Source organism: Thamnophis elegans, chromosome 3 (assembly GCF_009769535.1).
Source record: "Thamnophis elegans isolate rThaEle1 chromosome 3, rThaEle1.pri, whole genome shotgun sequence".
Lineage (NCBI taxonomy): Eukaryota > Metazoa > Chordata > Lepidosauria > Squamata > Colubridae > Thamnophis > Thamnophis elegans.
Window position 1 is genome coordinate 29,859,190 of NC_045543.1, and position 25,541 is coordinate 29,884,730.

General features: G+C 39.4%; 1 protein-coding gene across 1 annotated transcript; it reads right to left on the reverse strand.

Annotated features, from left to right (window-relative positions):
• Nucleotides 1–25,541, reverse strand: MCM3 (minichromosome maintenance complex component 3). Its single transcript, XM_032214684.1, has 17 exons — nt 25,371–25,541; nt 22,778–22,890; nt 20,257–20,465; nt 18,795–18,925; nt 18,239–18,477; nt 17,542–17,650; nt 16,978–17,131; nt 16,359–16,490; nt 12,759–12,967; nt 10,803–10,977; nt 10,471–10,597; nt 9,332–9,482; nt 8,701–8,841; nt 7,436–7,539; nt 6,570–6,661; nt 3,634–3,706; nt 1–1,357 (listed from the first exon to the last, which is right to left on the reverse strand). Exons 1-17 carry the CDS (start codon nt 25,452–25,454, stop codon nt 1,159–1,161), a joined length of 2,442 nt encoding a protein of 813 aa, XP_032070575.1. The 5' UTR covers nt 25,455–25,541; the 3' UTR covers nt 1–1,158.

The following is a 25,541-nucleotide window of genomic DNA, read 5'->3' on the forward strand; positions in this document are numbered from 1 at the left end:
TATTTCAATCAATTTTATTTTTGAAATGTGATTTATAAAAGGATAGTACCATACATCCTTATTTTTAATATTTAAGGTCACTGAAACTAAATTTCAGATAAGCATTGGAACTGTTCCATATATAATTGATGTAAGATCAAGCCACTTGTTTTGAAATGGGCTGTTTTATTCTGTATAACGTGCAATGTAAACAACATTAAAAAGCAAAGCTTTTTACAATCTTGATATCATAAAAAACACAGGGGTTTTTGATGTTTGCAGAAATGTTCTCTAATTCTATACATTATGGTTTTGTGCATGAAAAAAAAAACTGAGGCAGAAAGACTCAGCCTATTGCTTTCCTATTTGCCCCTTATCAGTGCTACTTTGCATTCCAGCTAGCTTCTCCTGCTTCCCTTTGGAGACATGGTGATTCAACAGTAAACTAAATGCTCATTAAGAACAGGCCCACTTTAAGAATGCTGGTGCTATTTTCCCCAACAGATAAAAGCTCTTTCTGATAGAAAAGTTATTTTTATATTATACAATCCATCAAAAGCATTTACCTAAAATTTAAAAAATATAGTTCAAGGTAGTATAAGAGGTGGTACAATACATGTGAGCACTCAACTAATTTTATCTTTGCAAATACATTTTTATTACCACACTGGAATTTATAAAACTCTGTATCAGAAAATGAAAGGAGCATTATAAATTAATTGGTAAAATGATGTGACAAGGCTGAATGTTTAGAAAAGCATTACTGTACAGTGGTAGCTATTTCCCTGACCTGGGAGCTTTCCAAATGCAGACAGGATTTCCCAAATTTCTCAGCCATCTGGAGATTTTGGGAACCACATATCAGAATATGTGCTTAAACACTAAAGAAAGCTGCTCTATACAATGCAGATATTTTTTTTAATTAGGGGAGCTTGAATGTATCTGGCAAGCAGGTGGAGCCAAAGCACTTTGAATTATTAAAAAAAACTGAAGTAGGAAAATAACAAAACTGTCAAGACTTTATCCCCACACCTCATAGTTTAGTTCCGAGAAGTTTTAATTTGGTATGGAGAAATCAGCTAAGCCAAGATTTCTGGACAAACTACTGATGCTGCTGGAAAGAGGTTCCATCCACCCCAGGCACTTAAGGGGAAGTCCTTCTCCTCTCTAAGAGTTCTTCTAGATCAGAAAAATTATGTCATCAGACATCATGATCTGGTTATCTTCTTGCATCTGTTCCAACGCTGCTTTGACTTCAGCTGATGAAAAAGGAGTTGGGTTGTCCTGGTTTATGGATTCTAGCAGGCTCTTCAGATTCACAGACTGTGCATGGGCAACTCTGAATACTTCCAGGAGGGCTGCCTTGAATGTTTTAAGCCTATGTGAGTAAAAGAACAAAGTAAGGATGCTTTGAAGGAAAACCCTGCTACTACAGTGAGTGAATAAGAGCAAAAAGCAATGAAAGGGAATGAATAGGACAGGGAGAAAAGGCCAGGGGATTAATCAGTACAATCATTTCAATGTCAAGTAAGCTTTGGAGTACAGAGAGAGATACAATTTTACCACCTGCCTGCAACTCTTCAAAGCAACTGCATCTTTTCTACTGCTGTATGAAAGATAGCTGCAGTCACAGAAGAAGATATGCTATAGAGCAGGGGTATCAAACTGGTGGCCCACAGGCCAGATGCATCACGTGCAGGCCACACCCACTAGCTCCACGAATGGAAAAATGTTGTGGAATGTCACATGACGGCAACGTGACACAGCGAGTTTGACACCCATGCTTTAGAGGGTTGCATATAAGATTCTGCATACCATATATTCCAAATTCCCTTCTAAAGTTATGCAGTTCTTAATAGTGCCTCTTTGCTGACTTCTGTATAGTTACATGAATACCAAAAACATTACATTTGAAACACAATACACTGTTTTCATCTATAAAGACAAAATAGAAAGCTGTAGTCTTTCTATTCTACAGTGTAGAATTTTATATTTTGATTGAAAGCTTATCTTAAATATTTCATGTAACATCTCATGATTTGTAAATGCCATAAATTGAGATTGTTGTATACAAGTTGAAAAGATCTATTATGAATATAAACTCGTTTTATTCAGAAATATACCGTTTCCCTGAAAATAAGACCTCCCCAGATAATAAGCCCAATCAGGCTTTTGAGCGCATGTGCTAAAATTAAGCCCCCTCCCAAATAAGCCCTCCCCGAAAATATTGCAGCACAGCAGCAGTCATGAGGTGACCACGCTTGCCGCCTCCTGCACCTCAAAAATAAATAAGACCTCCCCGGAAATAAGACAAAGTGCTTATTTTCAGCGGTCAAAAGAAAATAAGACCATGTCTTATTTTAAGGGAAACATGGTAAACTAAGCCACCCCAGATAATAAAAGAACAACCTTTTTGATAAGGTGGGTTTTTTTTACAATTCATTTAGAATCTGTCCTCTTGTAACTTAAATGCATTATTATAGATCTTGTACACAAGAACAAAGTCTTGACTTTCTCTTTCATATCCTTTTGGATATATGAAGAGTGTAATCACATTCTCCACTAATCAAGGCTAAACATTCCCCAATCCTTCCATTTCTCCTCAAAATTAGTTTTTAGGATTTGTAGGACAATCATCTCAGTTTAGGGTAGCCATTCCATGGTGGCATCTAATAAAGTGAGCTGGAGTTCAGTAAAGCTTGTCTTTTAATAAAACGCCCAAGTGTTTCCCCAGATTTGGTAACTGCACTTCTGTCAGCATTTGCCTTTTCCTCAGTCACATTGTACTGCTGATCTTGAGATCTGCTATGCACTATGTATCATTAATGCTCCAGCTAGAGCATGTGTCTCAAACAATGTGACTCTGGGCAGCATCATTGCACATCACTGAATTCCCGAAGATCAGTCCATTCCACAACTGAGCCAAACACGCTATTTCCTTCAATAGCTGCCTTAATCTGGTCTCTCTCTCTCCTCTCTCCCTCTCCTGATTTTGTGATAAATTTATGGTAACATTTATCACTGGTGGTAACAGTTATGAAAGGTGCTTGCCTTGAATTTGGAATTTGTTCAAAGCTAACAGCCCACAAATAGCTTTAGGAAGATTATATTGCATTCATTTAAGATCATCAGTGGATCCATCAGACTCTCAGCACAGGACTTCCAACTTTACTCCTCTTTCTAATTGACCATTAGTGGGCAGATGGGTGTGAGGGAGGGAGGCCTGCCTCAGAGGCACTAAATCTCCTCAATGGTCAGTGGAGTGCAAGTTAGCATACATTCTTTGGGGAGGGAGATGGGAGATAATAACTGAAGTAGAGAGATCTAACATTCAGTGCTGCCAATTTCCATCCCTTCTGGTGTCTAGGCTGCCTGATTCCCTGGCAAATAACAAGGATAGGAAGGAGTTAGCTACATGTGGATGCCCTGGCTGTCATGTACAGAAACAGGATTGTCCGATGTTGAATATTTTTTGAATGATTTGTGAACCTCTTTTGAACTTGATCAGAATGTTTATTTTGAATTTGAAATTGTGTTTTTCAAGGTCAAAAATAATCTGTTTGGATTAAGTATGTTTTACATATCACTATTTCAGATCCCCAAATCACATTTCATTTTACACTTATCATGTAAGAGTCTTTGCATGCTTCCTACCTGGACTCAGACAACTTTGATGTAATCTCATCAGTGCTTGATTTTTCAGGAACCTTGGAGGGGTGTGCCTGAACTAAAAAAATATAAAAACAGGAAAATGAAATTAGTTACCAATTGGCATAACTTTCTGTAAAAGAAGCAGACACCATGGTCTACTGGGGAAGATATTAAAACAAGATTATTAATTTATTGCTAAAGTGGAATTCCACTTACTGAACTTACTCATTTGCAGCTTACATGAAACACGAGCCTATCCATTGTTATATATCTTCGAGAACTGCACAAATTCTATATTATTCCATTTAATTATATTGTTAAACAAATCAATTTAATGTCATGTTCAGTTTATTTTTACCCAGAAAACAAAAAATAGCCCCAACATACACCTAGTAAAGTTGCTAAAGAGCTAAAATAATCATGTATTGGGTTTGCCATTTTTAAGGTTGCCAGGACCATTTCCTTATAGCTAATTAATCTTTAATATGCTCATAGGCTACGTGCACTTGAGAGCAGTTCAATTCCAATTTTCCTTAGAATAAGATCCACTGATCACAGATAAAAGAATTTCTTCAGAAATGAGGATGATTATTTCTTCTTGTTTTGATGAGCAGCACTTTTTCCTCCTCTGCTTCAGAAAAAAAAATCTTTACAATCAAAAGTTTATCAAACTTTTGACTTCTGCCCCACATCAAGTACACTTTCAGTAACTAATACCTTCTCTACTATTTCAGCCAAAGATCCCTTCTTTCTGTACCTCATGTCTCATAAAACCTCGTCATTCACTCAATCTTAATCAGCAAAGCTCTCTTAAGCTCTCTTAAGATTTACAGAAGTAAATTTTAACCACAATCAGATAAAATCAGTTTAATTTCCTTTTCTTTTTAATACAGTAATTTATCATTTTCTCAAAAACTAAAACAAAAATCCTATATTTTCTCTTATCTATAAACAAATCTTTAAAACCTCATGATTCAAGCTTAAGTCAAAAATACATTAAACACCAAAAAGAGCAACATACTAAATTTTTTTAAAGTGAATCCCTTCAAATAATGTCCCACATATTCAATTTTTTTCTGTCTCCTCTCAAACAACCTTACAAGTTTAACAATATATCTTTACTTTCAACTCCATACCTTATCACTGTCTCTAAAAATAGAACAAAACTCTTCTTCCCATTATCTTATCTTCAAAAAAATCTTTAAAGCTCAACATTCAGTTCTAGTCAAGAAAAACCTGTTGAGAGCTACTAGAAAAAATATCATAAATATTTAAACTTTGATCAAATAAACTGACTTCACATTCTTTCCTTTTAAAAATCTTCGAGCTTATTCTCCTTAAATAAAGTTCTAGAAAAGTTATTTCTTTACATTTTCTCTTCTTTTCTTAGGAATTCCTTCATTAGTTTGACAAGTCTCTTTTGCAATTTCAAGATAAGAAAGTTGTCCAAGTCACTCTTCTGATTTATTATTTGTGTATCACTTTTAGTTATTAAACCATCAGTTGGTTTCATTTGTAAGTAGCGTGTAACAACTTTTTCATTCTTATATCTTGTCATTTTTAAATCCATATCCAAAACAATCTAATGTCTTCTCATTCAAATTCATTTTTATATTAGCAGATAATCTTAAGAGAAATTTCTAAGTGCACTGTTGCCAAATATTCTTGAATTCTTCCAGTTAAAATATTTTTCTTCATTCTGCATTAGTGGTTCTCTTTTCCTTTAATTATAGCATTTAGTTCTTTCTTGTTGCCTCTACTGTCCAGCCTTCAAAGTCTACTTTTACCATGTTTTTCTCTATTCCACCACATTTGGATAACCCACTGTGATTAAACTTGTCATTCTGAAGGATCTTAATATCCCAGAACAGTTAACAAGCCATTTATAGAAGTAATTAAGAGAGGAAGCCGATGAACCCAATGTCATTTGAAGGCCCTGAACTACAACTTGGGCAGATCTGATTCTCTTGACTCCCCAAGCATTAAATCTGCCAGTCTTGCCATGGAGGACATCTATATGGAGTGATATTGGCAATCCCAAGTCTCCCCTCCCCACATTTATCCAGAGAGGAATTTCTAGGTGCCAATCCATTTGCAGCTCCTTGTTTTGCTACTGTCATTGGCTCTGTTAAAACTGACCTTAGTTCACCATTGCTTCCATGGATATCCCAATCTTTCAGAATCTATGAAACCTCTTGGGAAAGGCAGCAATAAAGGCTGTCTCACAAGATATGAAGATAGTATGACATTATATAGCTACCCTAACCCTATGTATAGCTACTACATGTATCCTGGACAATAATAATAATGAATGAGTAAGTTAGACTGCATCAAGTCATATATATCATTGGATTCCATAATTGCCATGCTAAAACTATTTCAACTTGAGGATGTCATGCATTGAAATTCCTTATGGAAAAAAATCAGTTATTGTAGGAAGGATTGGAGATATTAAAAAGTAAGGCTGGTAAAGAACAAGCTGGATAGATATCATGAAATAAGATACAAATAGTCCTCTCATTTAGTGATCGGTTTGTTTAGCAACTATTCACAATAATAATAGTGTTGAAAAAGTAACTCTGGGATCAATCCTCACATTAATGGTATTTTCAGGTCTGTAAAGCAAAGGACAACTAAAGTAAGATTGTAAGCACAGGTGATTTCCCTTAGCAATCCTTCACTTAATGACCAAGTTGCCAGTCAAAAGTGTGGTTGTTTAAAAAGGACTACCTATATTGGTTAAAAACTACAAACATTAAAAAATCCAAAAGAATAAAAAACAGCAAATCTATCTGAAAGACGCGATCAAACTGATGAAGACAGATATAAACAAATCCTTTCCAAACTCCAGAAGGATTAACTGCACTTTAAAATTCATAGCAGAACAGACTTAGTTTGCCTGAATCTATTCATTTATCAGTCTAAAAGAAATGACTTACTTTCTGGCATTTCTGCTTCTGTGTCACTGAAGTCATAAGGATCATGTCTTTCTCCTTCTGTGGGTGATTGCTGGCTGGAATCTGTCTTCCTTCTGTAGAAGGACATCAAGTTAATAGTAAGTTTTTTAATTAATGATTTTCAACATATATTCATTTAGAAGATTTACATAGCCATTTAACTTGGATAATTGCAACTCAACACAATATACACCAAATTTAAAACTCTACCAAAAGATGGTAGTTGAGAACCAGGCAATATCAACACAAGGTAAATCCAGAAGCCAATGTATCAACAATATGACACCAGGGGTCACTAATCATACAGTCTTGTCTGCCTGATGTGTTCATCTATTGTATTGCTCCAACATCTAGGAGAAAATCCAAAATTTTAAAGCTTTTCTGCTGGCCAAATATTATTATTTGGGGCTGATGAAAATGCACACTATTTCTTCTAAAGAGGCCATTCTGAACAACAATTACCGATAATGCCATCCATTAATAAAGAGGAAATGAAGTCTCAACATCTGTTTTGGTAACAGGAAATAGCTACTGATCTTAGGACTCTCAAGCACCACATAGTTCAACAGTATTTGGTGTTAGTATGCAAACCCAAACAGGTCAGTATATGCAAGACACAACAGGTCTCAAAAGCATAACCAGATTCCAAGGTTAGAAATATGCAGCTTCAGGGAAACAACCCAAGTTAATACCATCTGAACAGGCTGATGAAAAAGGCAGATTATTCAATTCCATATCAACCCTAAAAGTCTGTTTGCCATATCTACAGGATCAAGGATTTTTTAAAATTAAGGATTTATTTTAAAATTTTGTTTTTTAAATTCCTCTATAACACTTTTCTTGTCTACCTCTTTTTTTGTCTTTCTTCCCTTTCTTGGGACATTTCACCATCTGTTTCTTCTTCTGTGTCCTCTTCAGTCTGCTTTTTCCGCTTCTTTTCTTTTTCCAGAACCTTTGAAAGCAGAAAAACCAAAGAGTTCATATCTGGGCCAATCAGTGGCTGCTCAGAAGCGTAGGGTGATCTGAGTTCCATAGAGGAAGACAAGAGCCAAATGTTTCTTCCTCCAAGGATGGAAATCCCTAATAGTTTTAAGTATTATTTTCAGCCTCAAAAGAAATAAAACCATCCAATATTTTAGTTTCAACAGACCTACTGCCATAAATACATGGCATCTCCTACAAGAGGATTAAAGCTACAAAGAAAAATCTGAAACAAGTACTAGAGAAGTATCATAATCTCCTCTTCAGCAAGTCTCAGAATGTTGCTGATGAAAGTGAATTGTAAATTTGGATCAAAACCAGATGGCCATTCACACACTCTGTAATCATGTCACAAGGCTGTCTACAATACAATCTCCATCTCTTTCATAAGCACTTCCGAGACACCAAAGTAATTCGTCATTCGTGATAAGTATAACTTCTACAGACTCTACAAGTCTCGGCTGCTGGCAATGACTGAAAATGAAACCAATGACCTATATTGACATCCAAATAAAGTGAGGCAGATTCCTGTACATGCTCAAGTGGGACAGTTCATGCCATCTCTTCTGCTCATATCCTCTGGCTTTGGTTAATTTTATCTACTCATCATGATATAAATTGAGGTATTACACATGGCAAGTAATGGTATCAGTAACATCGATTAATACAGGTAATCCTTGACATACAAGTTTATTTAGTTCAAAGTTACAAGAAATGTGACTTATGGCCATAGTTCAGTTACCATTTTTGTAGCATCTCCATGGTTACATGATCAAAATTCAGATGCTTGGCAACTGGCTCATATTTATGACCATTGCTGTGCCCTGGGGTCATGTGATCCCCTTTTGTGAACTTTCGACAAGGAAAGTCAATGGGGAAGCTAGATTCACTTAACAACCAGGTTACTAACTTATCAACTGCAGTAATTCACTTAACAACTATGACAAGAAAGTTCTTAAAATGGGGAAAAACTCACTTAACCAATATCTCACTTAATAACATAAATTTTGGGCTCAATTGTAGTTGTAAGTAGAGGACTACCTGTACTGAAGACACTTCTACATTCAAATATGCAAACCAACCACTATTTGGGGTCAGCCCAACTTTTTCTTATAACTCTTTGTCTACTTACTTTTTTGAAATAAGCAAATTGTACCAACTCTACAGCAGCTTTAGCATCCTGCTTCTCAATTATTTTACTCATCCTGGCTTTAGCGTGTGCAGTTGAGAGCCGGATCAATGTCTCTAGAGTTCGGGCTGTAATAGGGGAAGTCTAAAAAGAGCAAGTAAAAGTCTTAATGTTTTTGAGGATGAAACGATGATAATTGAGATGATCAACATTCAAAGTGTTGTGTGCATGTACAGATGTGAGCATGTTTGGTGCAGTATAATAGTTCTTTAAGATTCAATCCTATTCATGGACTACAGACTTACAATTCATGCAGGTATTAGATTAGATTGGAATTCAATGAGATTGATGTGTATAAAAATGGGGAGCACCCCCCCCCCCAAATATTCTGGCCTAGCACTTTACACCATGCTAGATGGCCTATTTTATGAGCCTTGTGTACAGTGTACACAGATAATGAAATTTATACAGAGATAATAAAATTTGCAGCATTTCTGCATCCCTTATTCCATACAGAAGGGGATTTCCAATCAAAATTTAATTGAACATTAAGATAAAGAAAGTTTTTTAGACTGAATTATGATTCTCAAAGCAGTACACATTGCAAAAAAATAGAGCTTGATTCGTGACTCACCCTGGCATTGTCAGAGCTAATCTGCTCCTGACTGCGAAGGGAAGAATATTCCTGGGCTATGAGGGCTGCTGCTTCCTCAGTCAAAACTGGCTTCAACATCTTGGCAAAATGAATGTACTTCCTCATGAACTCCATGCTTACGATCTTCTCTCTGAGTTTGATCAAACAAAATCCATAAACTTCCATTTATTAGAGGATAACAGGAGTCTAACTGCCACCTTTGGGGATTCTTGGCTGGGAATCACTGATTTGTAGTTAAAATGAAACAGTTTGCTGTGGGTAGATACCGAGAAGCAGAGATAAAGACGGATTTGAAACCAACAGGTTGACTATCCATTAAGAGAATTATGCTACTTGATACTAGTCTTAATACCCTGACAGTGGAAATATAGGAAGCAACTATAAAGCAATTCCTGAACTCAGAATCTGTCAGACCTGCCTCAGCTTGGTCCTCTAAGTAAGAACCAGTTTGGATAAAAATTGATTTTTAATTTTTTTTTAAAAAAATGGATTTAAAAAAATCTAAATCAGTTTTTTTATTTTTATCCAATTTAATAAAATGCTTTTGGAGTAAAAATCTATCTAAAGACAGTTTTCTATTTAAGATACATTAATAATTGAAATGAAATGGAGCTTAGTTATGTAGCATGAGCTTATATATTCTGCAATATTGGGACTGCCGGTGAGTCAACAACGGGTCAGAGAAGGAGCTGCTGCGGGACAGAGATAACAGTTGCTGTTTAAAAATTATGATTTAAATCAAGTTGATTTAAATCAAGACTCAAATCGACTTGATTTAAATCATATCCACTCTGGTAAGAACTATCCTTTATACCATCGGGTTGAGAAAGGTATAGTTTACTAGAACCCAAATGAAATACAGTAGTGAGAAGCCAGAAGTGAAATTCACGTGCCAAAATCCCAAGTATAAGTTTTTCCTCCCAAAAGGTGCCTCCCATAGTTAGTCCCCTCAAATTTAAATCAGAGATGTTTTTAGAAGCGTCTCCTGGGCTCTGTTCCCGAGCAGTTGACCCTGGGATTGCGTTAGGAAAGAAACTGTGAACTTTCATTCCCCTGAAATCTCTCTTCTTCCTGTGTATGCACTATTTGATAAGATAGTGAGTGAACGAAATACTTACTTCCGCCTCCGAGGTCCATGCAGTAGGTCATCATGCCTTTCATACACTTGTAGCTCCTGATCTTCCTCCTCGGTAAAGGAAGGGTCATCAGTTGCTAGTAATTCTACTGCATTGCCTAAAGGCATGGCTAGAAAAGTAAGGGAAAATGTTTCCTCGGAGAGTTATCTAGAATATATCAATTTAATCAGTACATTAAACAACACTTTGTCCATTGCAAGATATAAAATAATCAGAATTTTGTCACTTTTAAACAAGCCAGAAAAGTTTCATCAAAGATCATAGAGAATATGTTTGACCCAGTTGACAGTTTTCAAGGAAGCCAAAGAACTCACCATCTCCATCCTGTTCACCAGCTGCTCTATAACGATGCATTCGCAAGACATGGTCTGAGATTTCCCGATCTTGTTCTGGATCCATTTGATCCAAAACAATGAAGAGCAAATCAAATCGGGACAGCAAAGAATCCTGAAGGCCGATATTCTCCATGGGAGTTTTGTATTGGTCATACTGCAAAGATGCAGGGAAATGTTAAAGAAGTCAAAACTAGCAAAGGACATAACTAGCACATAATTCAAAATTTTATTTTCTCTGTCTTCCTTCTACATGCTACATGATTTTTGTATATGCTATATATGCTGTGCAGTTTATCTTTTTTCAGTTGGGTTTTTAATGTAAGCACAAATAGACTTTGTTTTATTACACAGATGAAGTACATTTATGAAACTATGTGTTACATGCAGCTGAGAAACATTCAATAACAATGCAGTATGTAATAAGCAAAAAACAATTACCCCAATGGAATACAGCACTGAAAAAGGGCAGACAAAATTCTAGTAGGTTGCCAATCTTCATAGATCTGGATTACCAAATGCAAGGAAATAACGTGTTTCTCCGAAAATAAGACAGGGTCTTATTTTCTTTTTACCCATAAAATATGGCTTGGGCCTTATTATCAGGGGAAGGTTTATTGTTTTGGGGTTGCCGGGCGGCTGCTTTCTTACTAGCGGGCTCCCAAAGAGCCGGGTACAGTCTCAGGGGTGAAAGACAGCACAACACAACAGCCATGAGGCAACCATGCTCACGAGCAGCTACCCGGCAAACCCCCTTTCCAGCTGGGCAAGCGCCATTCACTGACCTAAGGGTATTGCCAAGCCGCGTGAGCGCCTGTTCACCAACGCCCAGCTCTCGCGTCTTGGCGCCTTTGAAACGCCTCCCAGCCTCACGATGCCCTGGCCCAGCTCTCCCTGAAGAGCCAGGGCACCTCCACTGCTGCCATCCCAGCATGGCTTTTTCAGCAGTTTCCAAACTGAGTCTTCCGGCAGGGGCCACTCTGGGTGTACGCTCTATGGTTGTACGCTCTGCCGACAGCCAGCCCACAACTATAGAGTATACACTCAGAGTGGCCACTGCTGGAAGACTCAGTTTGGAAGCTGCTGAAAAAGCCATGCTGGGATGGCGGCGGTTGGCAGTGGAGGTGCCCTGGCTCTGCAGGGAGAGCTAGGCCAAGGCATCGTGAGGCTGGGAGGTGCGCGAGTGGGAGCGGAACAGCTGCTCGCGCAACCCCCTTCTCCAGCCGTGCAGAGCACTATTCACTGGCATTTCAAAGGCGCCAAGATGAGAGAGCCGGGCGGCGGCGAACAGGCACTCACGTGGCTTGGCGATACCATAGCTCGATGAATGGTGCTGTGCCCGGCTGGAAAGGGGTTTTTGCTGGGTGGCTGCTGTGCCCAGCTCTTTGGGAGCCCGCTCGCAAGAGAGCAACCGCCCGGCAACCCCCCTCTTCAGTTGGGCACAGTGCCTCTCACCAACCTAGAGGTATCCCGAAGGCATCAAGCAACGCGATCACCTTCCCCCCCCCCCCCCCCCGGTTCCCGCAGCTTGGCACCTTCGGAATACCGCTAGGTTGGTGAGCGACGCTCTACCTAGCCGGAGGTGGGGGGTTGTCCAGGGGGCTTGTTTGTGGGGGAGGGCTTATATTTTTGCCCACCAGAAAAATGTGGCATGGCCTTATTATCAGGACATGTCATATTTTTGGGGAAACACAGTAGTAACATATGAACTAACTCTAGAGAATTCAATGAAATATTGCCGTGTTCCACAAAAGCATGCATGGAAACATAATCAGTTGAAAATATCATTCAGGCTTTAAAAATATCCTCAGTTTCAGAACTGTGGCCTATTGGAACTACTGGTTTAGTAAGCAACTAAACCAACATGAAATCAACTTAAAATAAAAAGGCAGAAAGTTGCCACCTAGCTTATCTAAACAAAATCTTTTCCATGCTTACCCTTCCATAGACTGGATTCGCAGCAGCTAATACACTGCAACGGGCATTGAGCTGCGCCTGAATGCCTGCTTTGGCAATAGTAACACGGCCTTGCTCCATCACTTCATGGATAGCAGTACGATCAATATCAGACATCTTATCAAATTCATCAATGCACACCACTCCACGGTCAGCCAAGACCATGGCACCGGCTTCCAGACAACGTTCTCCTAAGGATAGGGAAACAAGGAGAGGGAGAGAAAGTATATAAAGATTAAACAAAGTGCTCTCATGCATTTCTAAGCCAGGGTTGGACTATTAAAGATCTCAAGCTATGTTACATGTATTTTTAGAGGGGCAAGGCCCTTGTGGCGGGTCATAAATCACGTGTCCACTGGTTTCCAGTTTCAGTCTTTCCCAGTTCCACGCATGTAGAGGTTGTAGCACTTGACTGAGCACTTGAGTGAGGAGACATAAAACCATAATGTCTCTGCAGCTCAAGCCCAAGGTCCTAAGTCCCATGCCTGATGGTTTGTAGAACAATCCCCAATTTCAGATGATTATGGGAAGATGTTGCACTGATACGGAGGGGGGGAAAGCGGCCCAGCATTAGATGTCAATGTTGTCAGGCTATTCGTACTTTGAGACCTTGATGTCCCAAGTCTCACTCATTTGGTAACTGACGACCATGGAGTTCCATGATCCATAGCTGGTTCACTGCATTTTTACGAATGAAGTGCTGGATAGGATTATTGGTTTGACACATGGATGGATGCCTTGTTTGCGCAAAAGATGTGATTATGACATGCATATCCTCATCATGTGTCACCCCACAAACTTGCAGGACATGATTAATCATCTCAGGGATCCGGCAGGCTCCTTTGAGGAGTAAGCTGCACCTCAATTGGATACCCTTAATATAGGAACAGGGAAACACTTGGGAGGGGTATAATATCCATTCATGGCTGGCCACATCGATATTCAGGACACTCAGCTCTTGATCATCAATTGAATTCGAGAGTGCAATCTTCCACTCCTCTCACACCTCAGCCTTAGTTGTTACCACTGTAGCATTGACTCTGCATGGCTGATTCATCAGGCGCCTCTACGAGTCGAAAACATCTTGGTGCTGTAGTATGAAACAGTATGGTGGGATGTGATGCAATCTTTTCAAGCCGGGTGACCTGAAGCAGCAGGATTGAGGTGAAGAAGGCACCCTCGGGCCTCCATCTTTGATGGGCAGCCACAGCCAATATCTCATCCCTACACAGATCAAACAATCCAGTTTTTTTCAGCATATTCCTATGCACGTGACCCAGGTATGACCTCGTGCATAAACTTAGGCACTAAGTATGTTGCAATTGTAGCTTAAGAGGTGCCTGCGAAAGCTCTTGGAGTAGATAATCCAATTTGCCAGTATGCTTGGGGATTACTCGGCCTTTTCAGTTAAATTGGAGGCCAACATAGCGAATGGTGGTTGGTAAAAGGGCCATGCACTTATGCTTGCCATCTTGAACGATGGGAAGACCAATAGACTTCTTGGCATTAAGTGCCACACCGGCTTTACGGAGAGCTCCAGACAGAAGTACGTTTTCTTAGAGCCTGGTGCACTTCTCTGCTAGGTCATCGGCAGAGGCTATGCTGTTATCCGATGGCCATCAAAATCATATCCAATGTTGGGTAGTGGAACTTTAACAATCTCTTCAACGACCATAGTAAAAGGGAGCGGAGAGGATCACCTTGTTGGACTCCCCTGCCGCATGTGGTGGTAGTTCCTACAAGTTGCATGGTGGACTGCTCTTACATAAGCACATTTCTACTACTGCTCCATTCTCTGAAAGAAATAGTAAAATTATCCCATCTCCTACAGAAAAGCCAAGGTACCGTGTTTTCCCCAAAATATGACATGTCCTGATAATAAGGCCATGCCACATTTTTCTGGTGGGCAAAAATATAAGTCAGCGCCATTCACTGACCTAGGGGTATCGCCAAGCCACATGAGTGCCTGTTCGCCGCTAACCGGCTCCCGCCGCTTGGTGCCTTCAAAATGCCAGTGAATGGCGCTCTGCACGGCTGGAAAGGGGGGTTGCATGAGTGGCTGTTCCGCTCCCGCACCTCCCAGCCTCACAATGCCCTGGCTCAGCTCTGCCTGCAGAGCCAGAGCACCTCCGCCGCTGCCACCATCCCAGCATGGCTTTTTCGGCAACTTCCAAACTGAATCTTCCAGCAGTGGTTGCTCTGAGTGTATGCTCTATGGTTGTATGCTCTGGAAGTATGCTCTATGGTTGTGGGCCGGCTGAGCGTACTCCCAGAGTGTACAACCATAGAGCGTATGCCCAGAGTGGCCACTGCCGGTTTGGAAACCGCCCAAAAAGCCATGCTGGGATGGTGGCAGCGGCAACAGAGGTGCTCTGGCTCTGCAGGGAGACATGGGAGTGGGACAGCGCTCACGCAACCCCCCTGTCCAGCCGTGCAGAGCGCCATTCACTGACATTTCAAAGATGCAAAGCCACAAAAGCAGGGCAGCGACGAATAGGCGCTCATGTGGCTTGGCGATACCCCTAGGTCAGTGAATGGTGCTGTGCCCGGCTGGAAAGGGGGTTTGCTGGGTGGCTGCTTGTGAGCGTGGTTGCTTTATAGCTGCTGTGGCAGCGCAACACAACCATTCGCCCCTGAGGCTGTGCCCGGCTCTTTGGGAGCCCGCTCGCAAGAGAGTAGCCGCCCGGCAACCGCAAAACAATAAGCCCTTCCCTGATAAGGCCCAAGCCATATTTTGTGGGTAAAAAGAAAAGACCCTGTCTTATTTTCAGGGAAACATGATAATAAACTCCAATGTTAACAACATCCACCCACCCCTGTACAATTACTTCTCAAAATAGTACCCATAATCTTTTCAAAGTAAAATCATCTAATTTTTAAAAAAAAAAAAATTAAAGAAAATATCTTGCTTCTTTTAAATCTTAATGTGAGATTAACCAATTCTAGCAAAGTTTCAGGTATTATAGCAAGGTCTTGGACAATCACACAATTAGAGCTAAAAAACATGATAGTCACTGATCATGATGCTGCAACAAAATGAAGGCAGGTTGTTATTGCTGCCCACTGGGGTGAATTTTATTTTCCAATCTGACATAAGTCCTGGAGTTTCTGGTACTTTCCTATTCAATTCCTAACTAGGATTGACTCTACTTATTTTACAGTCCAAAGCATGATAGGATTTTTAGCTATTTAATCTATAATATGCATTACATGTAATTATGAAGGATTTGATATCCTCACTCCTTTATGCTAAATAATATTCTACTCACCATACCAACAGCAGTCCAAATGACAAATAATAAGAGGGAATTGTCTTGCCTGTCCATTTCAAATTTAGCCCAATTCACTCTAGCTAGAAATTTAATTTGTTAGCATAATACTGCATCACTAGGCCACTGTTTTACTTATACCTCAAGCTCTGTGTTCACTGTATTCAAATTTTCAAAATAGACAGAAAGCAACTCATCAATAGTAGGTATAAATTGAATCAATCGATCAGTCCTCTTGGCTGCAGTGAGACTGCTTTTTCCCATGACTGTACCACCTGTGCCCTTTGCATATCATTTGCTTCTAAGTTCTCACCAGTTTCCTGATCTGTTGTAACAGCAGCAGTCAAGCCTACTCCAGAAGAACCCCTGCCAGTAGTGGGAATGGCTCGGGGAGCGGTACATAACACATAACGTAACAACTGAGACTTTGCAACAGAAGGGTCACCTGAAAATACAAGAGATATAGGCTGTTTAGAACATAGAATCATAGAGCTAGAAGTGATCTTCTAGCCCAGCCCACTGCTAAAGACAGGATTCTTATACCATGCCAGTCAAATGGTTGTCTTGTCTATTGCTGGAAACCTCTAGTGATGGAGCAACCCCAACCACAGGAGGCAATTTATTCCATTGCGTAATTGTTCATTGTCAGAAAATTTCTCCTTACTTCTAGGTTACATCTCTCTTTGACAAACTTCCACCCATTGCTTCTTGTCCTACCCTCTGGTGACTTAGAGAATAAGACAATCCCCTCTTTTTTGTGACAGCCCCTCAAGTACTGGAAGATAGTTATATCCCCCCCCCCAATCCTCTTCTTTGATAGATTAGACATATCCAGGTCCCTCAAATTCTACATAAATGCCAGCTATGCTCTCTTTTATAGGATATGATCAGTGTTTCTGGAACATTTGAAATATAAGGCCTCCATTACATACCAATCAGTAGGATATTGATGTCCCCTCGGAGTCGGCTTCCATTCTCCAACACTTTTTCAACTCCTCCCAGGAGCATACACAGAATTGCCTTCTTGATGTACTCATGCCCGTGAATGCTGGGAGCCAAAGATTTTGAAAGCTGTTCAAAAACATCCTAGATGCAGGAAACAAATGGGACAATATTAAATCAGAATATCCACATAGGACTAAAGTAAAAAAACAGTACAAAGAAAGGGGTGATTACCCTATTACTTTGTAACAAGTATTGCTTCATTAAAAATTAAAATATTACATGCTATCACAAAAATGTGAGCTTGCGGTAGAAAGACCAAATTAATTTCTTAACAGTTTGCTATATCACTGAAACTTATATATGGGAGGCCATATTCCTCTCACTGTTTAGCATCACACACAGGTCATCTTGCTAAAATACGTAAACTACTTGAGGGGCATAAATTTTTTAAAGGGCCAATGGAAAAAAGAACCTTAACATTAAAAGAACAGAATTTCCAAGTTCTTTTAAATTAATCATATTTGTACTTTAAATGCCAGCATCCAGTTTACCTTTGAGTGCTGTTTGCTAAATTTTTTAATCTTGCTAACATCTCTAGATGAATATTCAGGCTGGACTTCCTTGCTCATTTGCTTTACTTGGCAAGCAATCAGGATGGTCCTGGAAAGAAAGAAATCAAGACAATCACTCTTTTTCTTTTTATGTTTAAACATTTCCCTGCAGCTTCATAGGAGCAGTAATACCCATAATATGTTATTAGCTATACAAATACCAGATTAATTTAAGACTTCTACTGCATTGAATTTCAAGAGTAACCATTGTGGGAGGAACCTCTGACAGATTCTGATGTTGAGCAGACAGTCCAACATGAAGGCCCTATAGCTGTGTCAAAAGCTAAGGCAAATATTTAAAAAATAATAATCTTCCAAGCACATTTTTTAATTTTTAAGCTCAGTTTAGAATGAAAAAAAATGCCTCAGGAACATAGCTTCCACTACATTCTAATAATTGCTATATTTCTTTAGCATTAATTATTTTACAATATGTATATGGCATGTTCCCTGACAGATCAAATTATTTTCCTGAATACAAGGCTTGAAAGTTGCTGGAAAAACAGATTCTAAAAAGCCAAATTTTTAGAAGAACCACAAAACAAAAGCAAAAGTATTGTAGGAGAGTTTGATGCAACATGGGTCTCAAGGCCTGGTACATCAACCAAAAGCCAATAAAGCAGCTTATACTACTAACCGAAATGTCCCTGAAGTGTAGCCACCCTTCTTGCTTGGCAGACAACGGAAAGTTCCAATGATTTGTACTCGGTCTCCTGGCTTTACTTTGTCTACCAAGTCATCATCTAAAATGATGTCTACGGAGCGAGGAAGTTGTCCAGCTGGTGCTTTCTCTGGCATCTCCTGGATTGTGATGGTTTGATGATCTTTGTAAGTTGACAGGCCAAATTCTGTTTCGAGAGGATTGTTTTCTTCATCCTACAAGAATGTACTTTGATTTTTTATTAGTTTTTAAAAGTTTTTTTGTTTACTTGCTGAAAATAAGGGATTTGAATTTATATTCCCCATATAAATATGCTACCCAGATTACTTGAACTCTGAATACATGCTGTCCCAGCAGCATTATTTATATTCTAAAGTGGTACATAACATTAAATACTGAGCACCAAATTTGGTGTTGAAGAATATTTAACTATATCATGTCTAGATCCTTCTAATAACATTTAGAATTCTTTCATAATAGAGTCACAACTCTTCTAGGAGCTTTGAAAGGTTTCTGAATCCACACAACTCACCTTGGTGGGATAAACAGCAGAGGATGGAAAAGCTTCCAGGGAAGTCAAATCTGTGTACCGCCGCTCAATGGTTTTCTTGGTAGCAGGGCAGTAATGCACACTTCGAACAACTTTTGGGCGCACCAAAGAGCCTACATGGGGATAGAAACAAAAAGCATCTGGAAATAAAGAAAAGGGCTAACCAACCTCAGCCTGAACACTCCCTTCAGATGTTTCCATGCTAGATTACAAAACATTGCATATTTATATTGATGTAACATACCAGGTCTTTTCACATCAATTGCACACTCAATCCCATTAGATTTGTTTTAATATATTCCTAGACCAAGGGTCTGCAACTTTAAACACTCGAAGAGCCATTTGGATGTGTTTCCCACAGAAAACACCGAGAGCCACAAAACCTGGGTGGATGTGGCCAATTTGATGTCACTCCCTCCCACCCAGTCACATGACTGTCCCTCTGTCTCTTCTCTCTCCCGCCCTTTCCCTCTTCCCCCCCTCTATCACTCTCTTCCCTCCTCTCTCTCTTTCTCCCCTCTCTTCCCTCTCTCCCCCTGGGGGCAGGAAAGGAACCCCTGAACTAGTGCTGGCTGGTGGGAATCTGACATCCAGAGGCTGATGAGCCCAGGAGCAGAAAGCTGACCAGCTGAAGGCCAGCTGTTTAGTGGAGAGGCGGGGCATCACAACACCGGTGGCCATGCAGGAAAAGCAACTGACATCTGGGAGGCCAGAGTGAGCCGACAATGATACTCCGTGTCAGATGGGCTCCAGAAGGAGGAGACCTGGTCTCCCCCATTATGAAAGGTGCTGTGAGGGCAGCGGGCAGGCCATGGAGGCAGCAACAGCAAATGCACAGCGCTGAAAGCAGAATGTTGTTTCGGGAAGTGCAGGGCACTTTGTTCCCACACTAAGGCTCCATCCATCGCCACTGCTGCAACAGGGCGACAGCTCTTTCATCTCTCTGCCACAACAGGGCAACAGAGGGATGAAAGAGCTGTATGCGGCTGTGGAGCCATGGGTTGCCAACACTGGTCTTAGACTATCATTTTAAATATAACAGCTGAGAGTCTTTTTTAAATGCATTGCAATCTATTCAAAGACTTTGGAAAATGCAAAAATATTTATCACAAGTACTTCCAAATGATTCTTTTGAATAATATTCTCAATGACATGCTAATCCTGAATGTATAATGATTAGCTTTACTGGAACAAGTCTTACTTAAGTGTCTATTTCACTGTTACAAAACCCTGGAGAGAAAGCTTGTATTCATGGAGTATATTGGATAATATATTGTTAGCGGAAAGCAAGTATCACCATGTTCATTCCCCACCCCCACCCCAAAGATTTGTAAAACTGGAGGATTTACTGCTTTTTAAACAGAATAATTCACCAATCATATTCCACCCATTTGGAATCAAAAGCTGCTTTGAACAGCTTTTAGTGCACAGACTGCTTACTCACATTTTGTAACAATACCCTCCACACAGACAATACAGCTGAGAAACTGGGATGTCAATGTCCGAGGTGTCACATGTTTAGATCCAAAGCTGCCTTCTAACGCAATATAAAAATCTTCATATTGCTTTGAATATGTAGCATCTACAGAAGCCACAAAGTCTTTCAAGGCACGCTGGAAAGCCAGCAACTCCTCAAAGGCACTGTTCAGCAAACTGCAGGAAAGATGAAAAAGAGTTTTAATAGTCCTGTCAGAATAAGACTATATTGTAACATGAAAACAATTCTCACTAAAAAAACAACCCTATCAAGAATTAACAATGTTGTTAATTCCCAGTGTTCCTTTCAAAATAAAGATTGCATCGCTAATCTTTAAATATGCTAATCACCTTTAAATTTTCCCATACTGCATTTACCTAGAACTATCACCCTGAGTCATAGTTAAAGATCAGGAATTAGGCCCTCACTTCCTCAATGACAAGCATCAGAAAGTCTAGCCATAAAAATACGAATTTTACAAAGTTAGAAATTTACACAGTTTTGATTGTCACTGAGAATTGTTATTTTCAATAAGACCAGTACTGTAGAACATTTGGATTATAACATGTGCCTTATTGTATAACAAAAGGAATGTATAGATTAATGCAAAGATGGATTAACATATAACAATAATATTACAATTGTTGACAACATTCCAAGAATAGAAATAAGGAGTTATGGATGCTCTTTTAATGCCCTTTATTATTCTATGCACATGAGCGAAATTGGGGAATTAGAAAAGTCTGATTACAGCAACTGCCCAAATTTATTTGTATTCAAAAACCTCTGAGTTGGCCTTGTTAGTACATGGACTGAAGTTCCAGCAAATTCTCTGGCAGTATTTTACATACTGAGAAACCAAAAAAGTCCTAGGTGACTAGTCCTTATGAGTCAAATTCACCACGAGACAAACTTCACCATTTTATTTTGCCGTCACAGAAGCAGATTAAATTTCCCAATTCGTTAACATAATCCAAATGATCTAGCTTCAACATTTAAATATTTCACAGTGACTGTATTACGGACTATTTTTCTGCCTTCTTATTTATAAAAGCTAAAATCTCCAGGAGAGTCTTTAAATCAAAATTTCATTTCTCCAAGTCCCTGACTAAAAATGTAACATTACAAATGAGACCTGAAACATGGTAAAAGCATTCAATAATCTTCATGTGTAAGCAAAATTACCTTGCAAATAGTCATTCCTTCCAATGATGATAACCTTCATGCAATAAAACTGCCTTTAAATAGCAGAATTTTGTCTTGAGATGACTTATTTTAGTCTTATAGATTACATAAAGTTCATCAGTAATATTTAACAAGAAATATTTAACAAGATCAGGAATATTTAGCAAGGGCTGGGTCAGCCATTGTCTTAGAATCAGAATAAAAGGCACAACTCAGAAAAACATTCTTTAGTGCAGGGGTGTCAAACTGGCACTCCGTGGGCCAGATGCATCACGTGCAAGCCACATCAACCGCCGCTTCGCAAATGGAAAAAAGTCTCAATACATTACATGGCGTGATCGACACCTGTGCTGTGTAGACATTCAATTACTGTATATACTCGAGTATAAGCCTAGTTTTTCAGCCCACTTTTTGGGCTGAAAAAAGCCGCCTCGGCTTATAATCGAGTCAGTGAAAAATTTGCCCGAAATGGAGGAGAAAAAGGGGCGGGGCCATGCCGCTGGGTGACACTCGTGAATGGCCCAGTGCCCCTGTGAGTTTCCCCTCCCTCTGTGTCAGTTTGCCGCGCAGCGCGCACCGCACCATCCCCCCTCCTCACGTTCTAATGTAATGCAGGGCTGTCTTACGATTCCCCTTCCTCCCCCTCCTGCCGCTCTGCAACGATGTCCCACTCCTCCTTGTTATGGCAAGCAGCCACATAGCGATGTCCCACCTCCTCTGGTACAGTGATCCAATGATAGGAATCACTGTGCCGTGTGTCATAGGAGGCGGGACATCGCTCCCGCGGCTGCACGGGACATCATCATCACAGCGGGACATCAGCATCATGAGGTGAGTGAAGTATTTCATTGAATACACCGCTAGTTTACTGTTTTTCTTTGAAATAAATATTCAAAAACATTATTGGTATCTATTTTTATTTTTGAAATTTACCGGTAGCTGCTGCATTTCCCACCCTAGGCTTATACTCGAGTCAATAACTTTTCCAGTTTTTTTGTGGTAAAATTAGGTGCCTCGGCTTATATTCGGGTCGGCCTATACTCGAGTATATACGGTACACCCTAATTACCAGAAGAGAAAGATAGGTTTTGTTTCCAGACTATGATTATTGAGAACTTTCCTTGTTTGGTTCACAAAGAAAATAATGGTCCAGTGCGATTCCAAACACAAAACATGGTTGCCTCCACAAACTCCTAAATGAGACAGGGACTGGAAGACATACATAAGCTATCTAAGGTTTCTTTTCTGGACAAATTGGAGGGAACGGGGAGACCAAATATTTTGCTAACATTCATATTCTTACCGACTGGCTCTTTTCTCATTCTTTCTGCGGAGGTCATTGATATTCACAATCAGACGATGCCCATTGTCATTAATCATGTCCCGGACTTTACTCTGGTAAATTCCCTGATCTTCCTGGAAGGAGGGAAGGTAAGAACAACTGTTTAAACAATATTAATTCATTTATTCTGAAAGTGGCCAAGACGCCTTCCACTTCCTCATGGTTTATTCAATATTTTCTAAGTGAAGCTGGATTGTGTTTCCTCTCATTATTCTCAGTGATACAAGTTGAACTAGATGGAGAATAACTATCATGATGCTTAAAGTTTTGCATCAAGCTTATTTAGTGAAATTGTATCATGCTCAAATTTATTAAACTAAGTACTTTCTCTTTCTGTAGTCACTTTAATAAGACTATGTACTATATTGCACCTGTCTACAACTCCTTAAACCACTTTTTCAACATTATACAGCAGCTGCATACAACAGCCACACAAATCCTTGGAAAGATGCAGCTGTTATATGGAATGGAAACAGGTGCTATATTTGTATTCCTGCATGTTTCAGAGCACTATGCATCCTCTAGATAAATACTTTTGCTCTTATTCTACAAAGATTGGTCACCCAATCAAAACAAAAAAAGAAAAAGAAAATTTAAAATGTGTATAGCAAACTATCTTTGCATTCACTGGAAGAAAGGTAATGGAATTCAGGATATCTCCAAAAAAATACAAGGAACATACAGAAGTGAACTTGAAAAGCTATTGGCAATAAATGTCCCATTTCACAAAGCTCAGCTTTCTAATAAAAGTGCACAATTTTCCCAATTTCACCCAAAAAATGAAACACTATTACTAAGCAACTCTTTGTATTTTTAAAGGTAGCTTTACAATTCTAAATAAAATTAGGACTCTCTGCTGATCTGAAACAATAGGTGATAAAACAGCTATTCCCCATCTGATTCAACTTGTATTTACTTAGGACAATGAGGAGAGAAATAATTCCACTTCCACTTCCAGAAAAGCACTGAATAAGCCATGTGCAGCTGGAAGTTCTCTTGGCCTTTAACCAGGGAAAATTCACTTATTCTCTCTGAGAAAAGAAAAAACTCTTCATCTAATGCAAAATAAATAAATAAAAAGATGGTATACGGGTGGTCCTCGACTTACAACAATTCACTTAGTGACAATGGCACTGAAAAAAGTGACTAATAACCATGTTTCACTTACAATCGTGATTGCATCCCCATGATCATTTGATCAAAATTCAGATGTTGGCAACTGATTCATATTTATGACTTTTGCAATGTCCCCGTGGTCATGTGAACAGCTTTTGTGTCCTTCTGACAAGCAAAGTCAATGGGGAAGGCAGATTTACTTAACAACCATGTTATTACCTAACAATTGAAATGATTCACTTAACAATTGTGGCAGGAAATGTAATAAAATGGAGCAAAACTCACAAATGTTTCACTTAGCAACAGAAATGTTGGGCTTAATTGTGGTCGTAAATCAAGGACTACCTGTATTCTATTACTTCAGTAATCCCTATCCAGATCTTTTTCTTTTTTAAGAGATGGAATTATTTTTTTCTTTCTAGTTGCCATTATTCTAGGACAGAGGTGTCAAACCTGTGGGCTGGATGTGTCACACACTGCCTAGTTTAGCGAAAGGGAAAAAGTTGTGATATATCACATGATGCCACCATGACGACACAAGTTTGACACCCCTGTTCTAGACAGTTAGGGTCCCACATGAATTTAAATGGCAATTCAAGTTGCTTTGGTCTTAAGGAATTTATAACATTCCTATCCTTTCCTCTTGTGTGTCATATTGTATATGTTGTGTATTTTGTATATTGTATATATGTTGTGTATTTTGTATATTGTATATATGTTGTATATCTTGTGTATCATGTTAATTCAGGTGAGAGCGGGCACTTTTCAAATGTTTTGGACTTCAACTTCTATTAGTTCTATAATTAGGATGGGGAATAGCAAAGAATCATGGGCAGTTTTAGCTAAAAACTGACTAGCAAAAACAAGATTTTACAAATTTACAATCAAGTTCAGTCCCTCATGATTTTATTGATAAATTTAAGTGTTAGCCTACATCACAAATCTTTCATATAAGTCCTGAATTCCAAAGGTAAGCCTATATCAAGTTAGCCTCTATTGAGTGCTCCCTTCCAAGGGACTGGCCTACCATGGAAGACAATTGCATGAAAGAGGATTAAAACAACGCGTTTAAACTATTATTAAGCAGCTAAACACCATTACTTGTTTCATCCTGTGCAAATTATTTGGGGCTGTGGAATTATACTCCCATATTCTTAATGAAACAGACTGAAACTCATCAGTTGAAGTGCTATTTCTTCCATATGCTGTAATACAACTTCATCAGAAAAACGGGCTTTACCTCCATTAGAAAATAATCTAATCCCATTTTAACTCCTCACAAAGTAGTAGACTCCACCCATTATTTGGCAGAAAAGTGCTTTTCCTGAATGATTATTGCTCCATTCCTCCCACGACAAGATCTTGCCAATAAGCATTTTTATCGCTTAGCAGCAAGACTGTCGGCGGGATAAGCACAAGCTCTCCGATTTCTGCTCACCTCGTCATCCAAAAAATCCAGGTAATCTCGCTGAGCTTCTCGCAATTCAGCATCATCCAAAGTGGTTGGCGCGGGCGCTGCCATCTCAGACTCGAGATCAATTCCTCCCTGGGAATTGCTTTTGCTTCCACGCCTAACAGGCAACTCTACTTGGCGCGAAAACCTGACCCC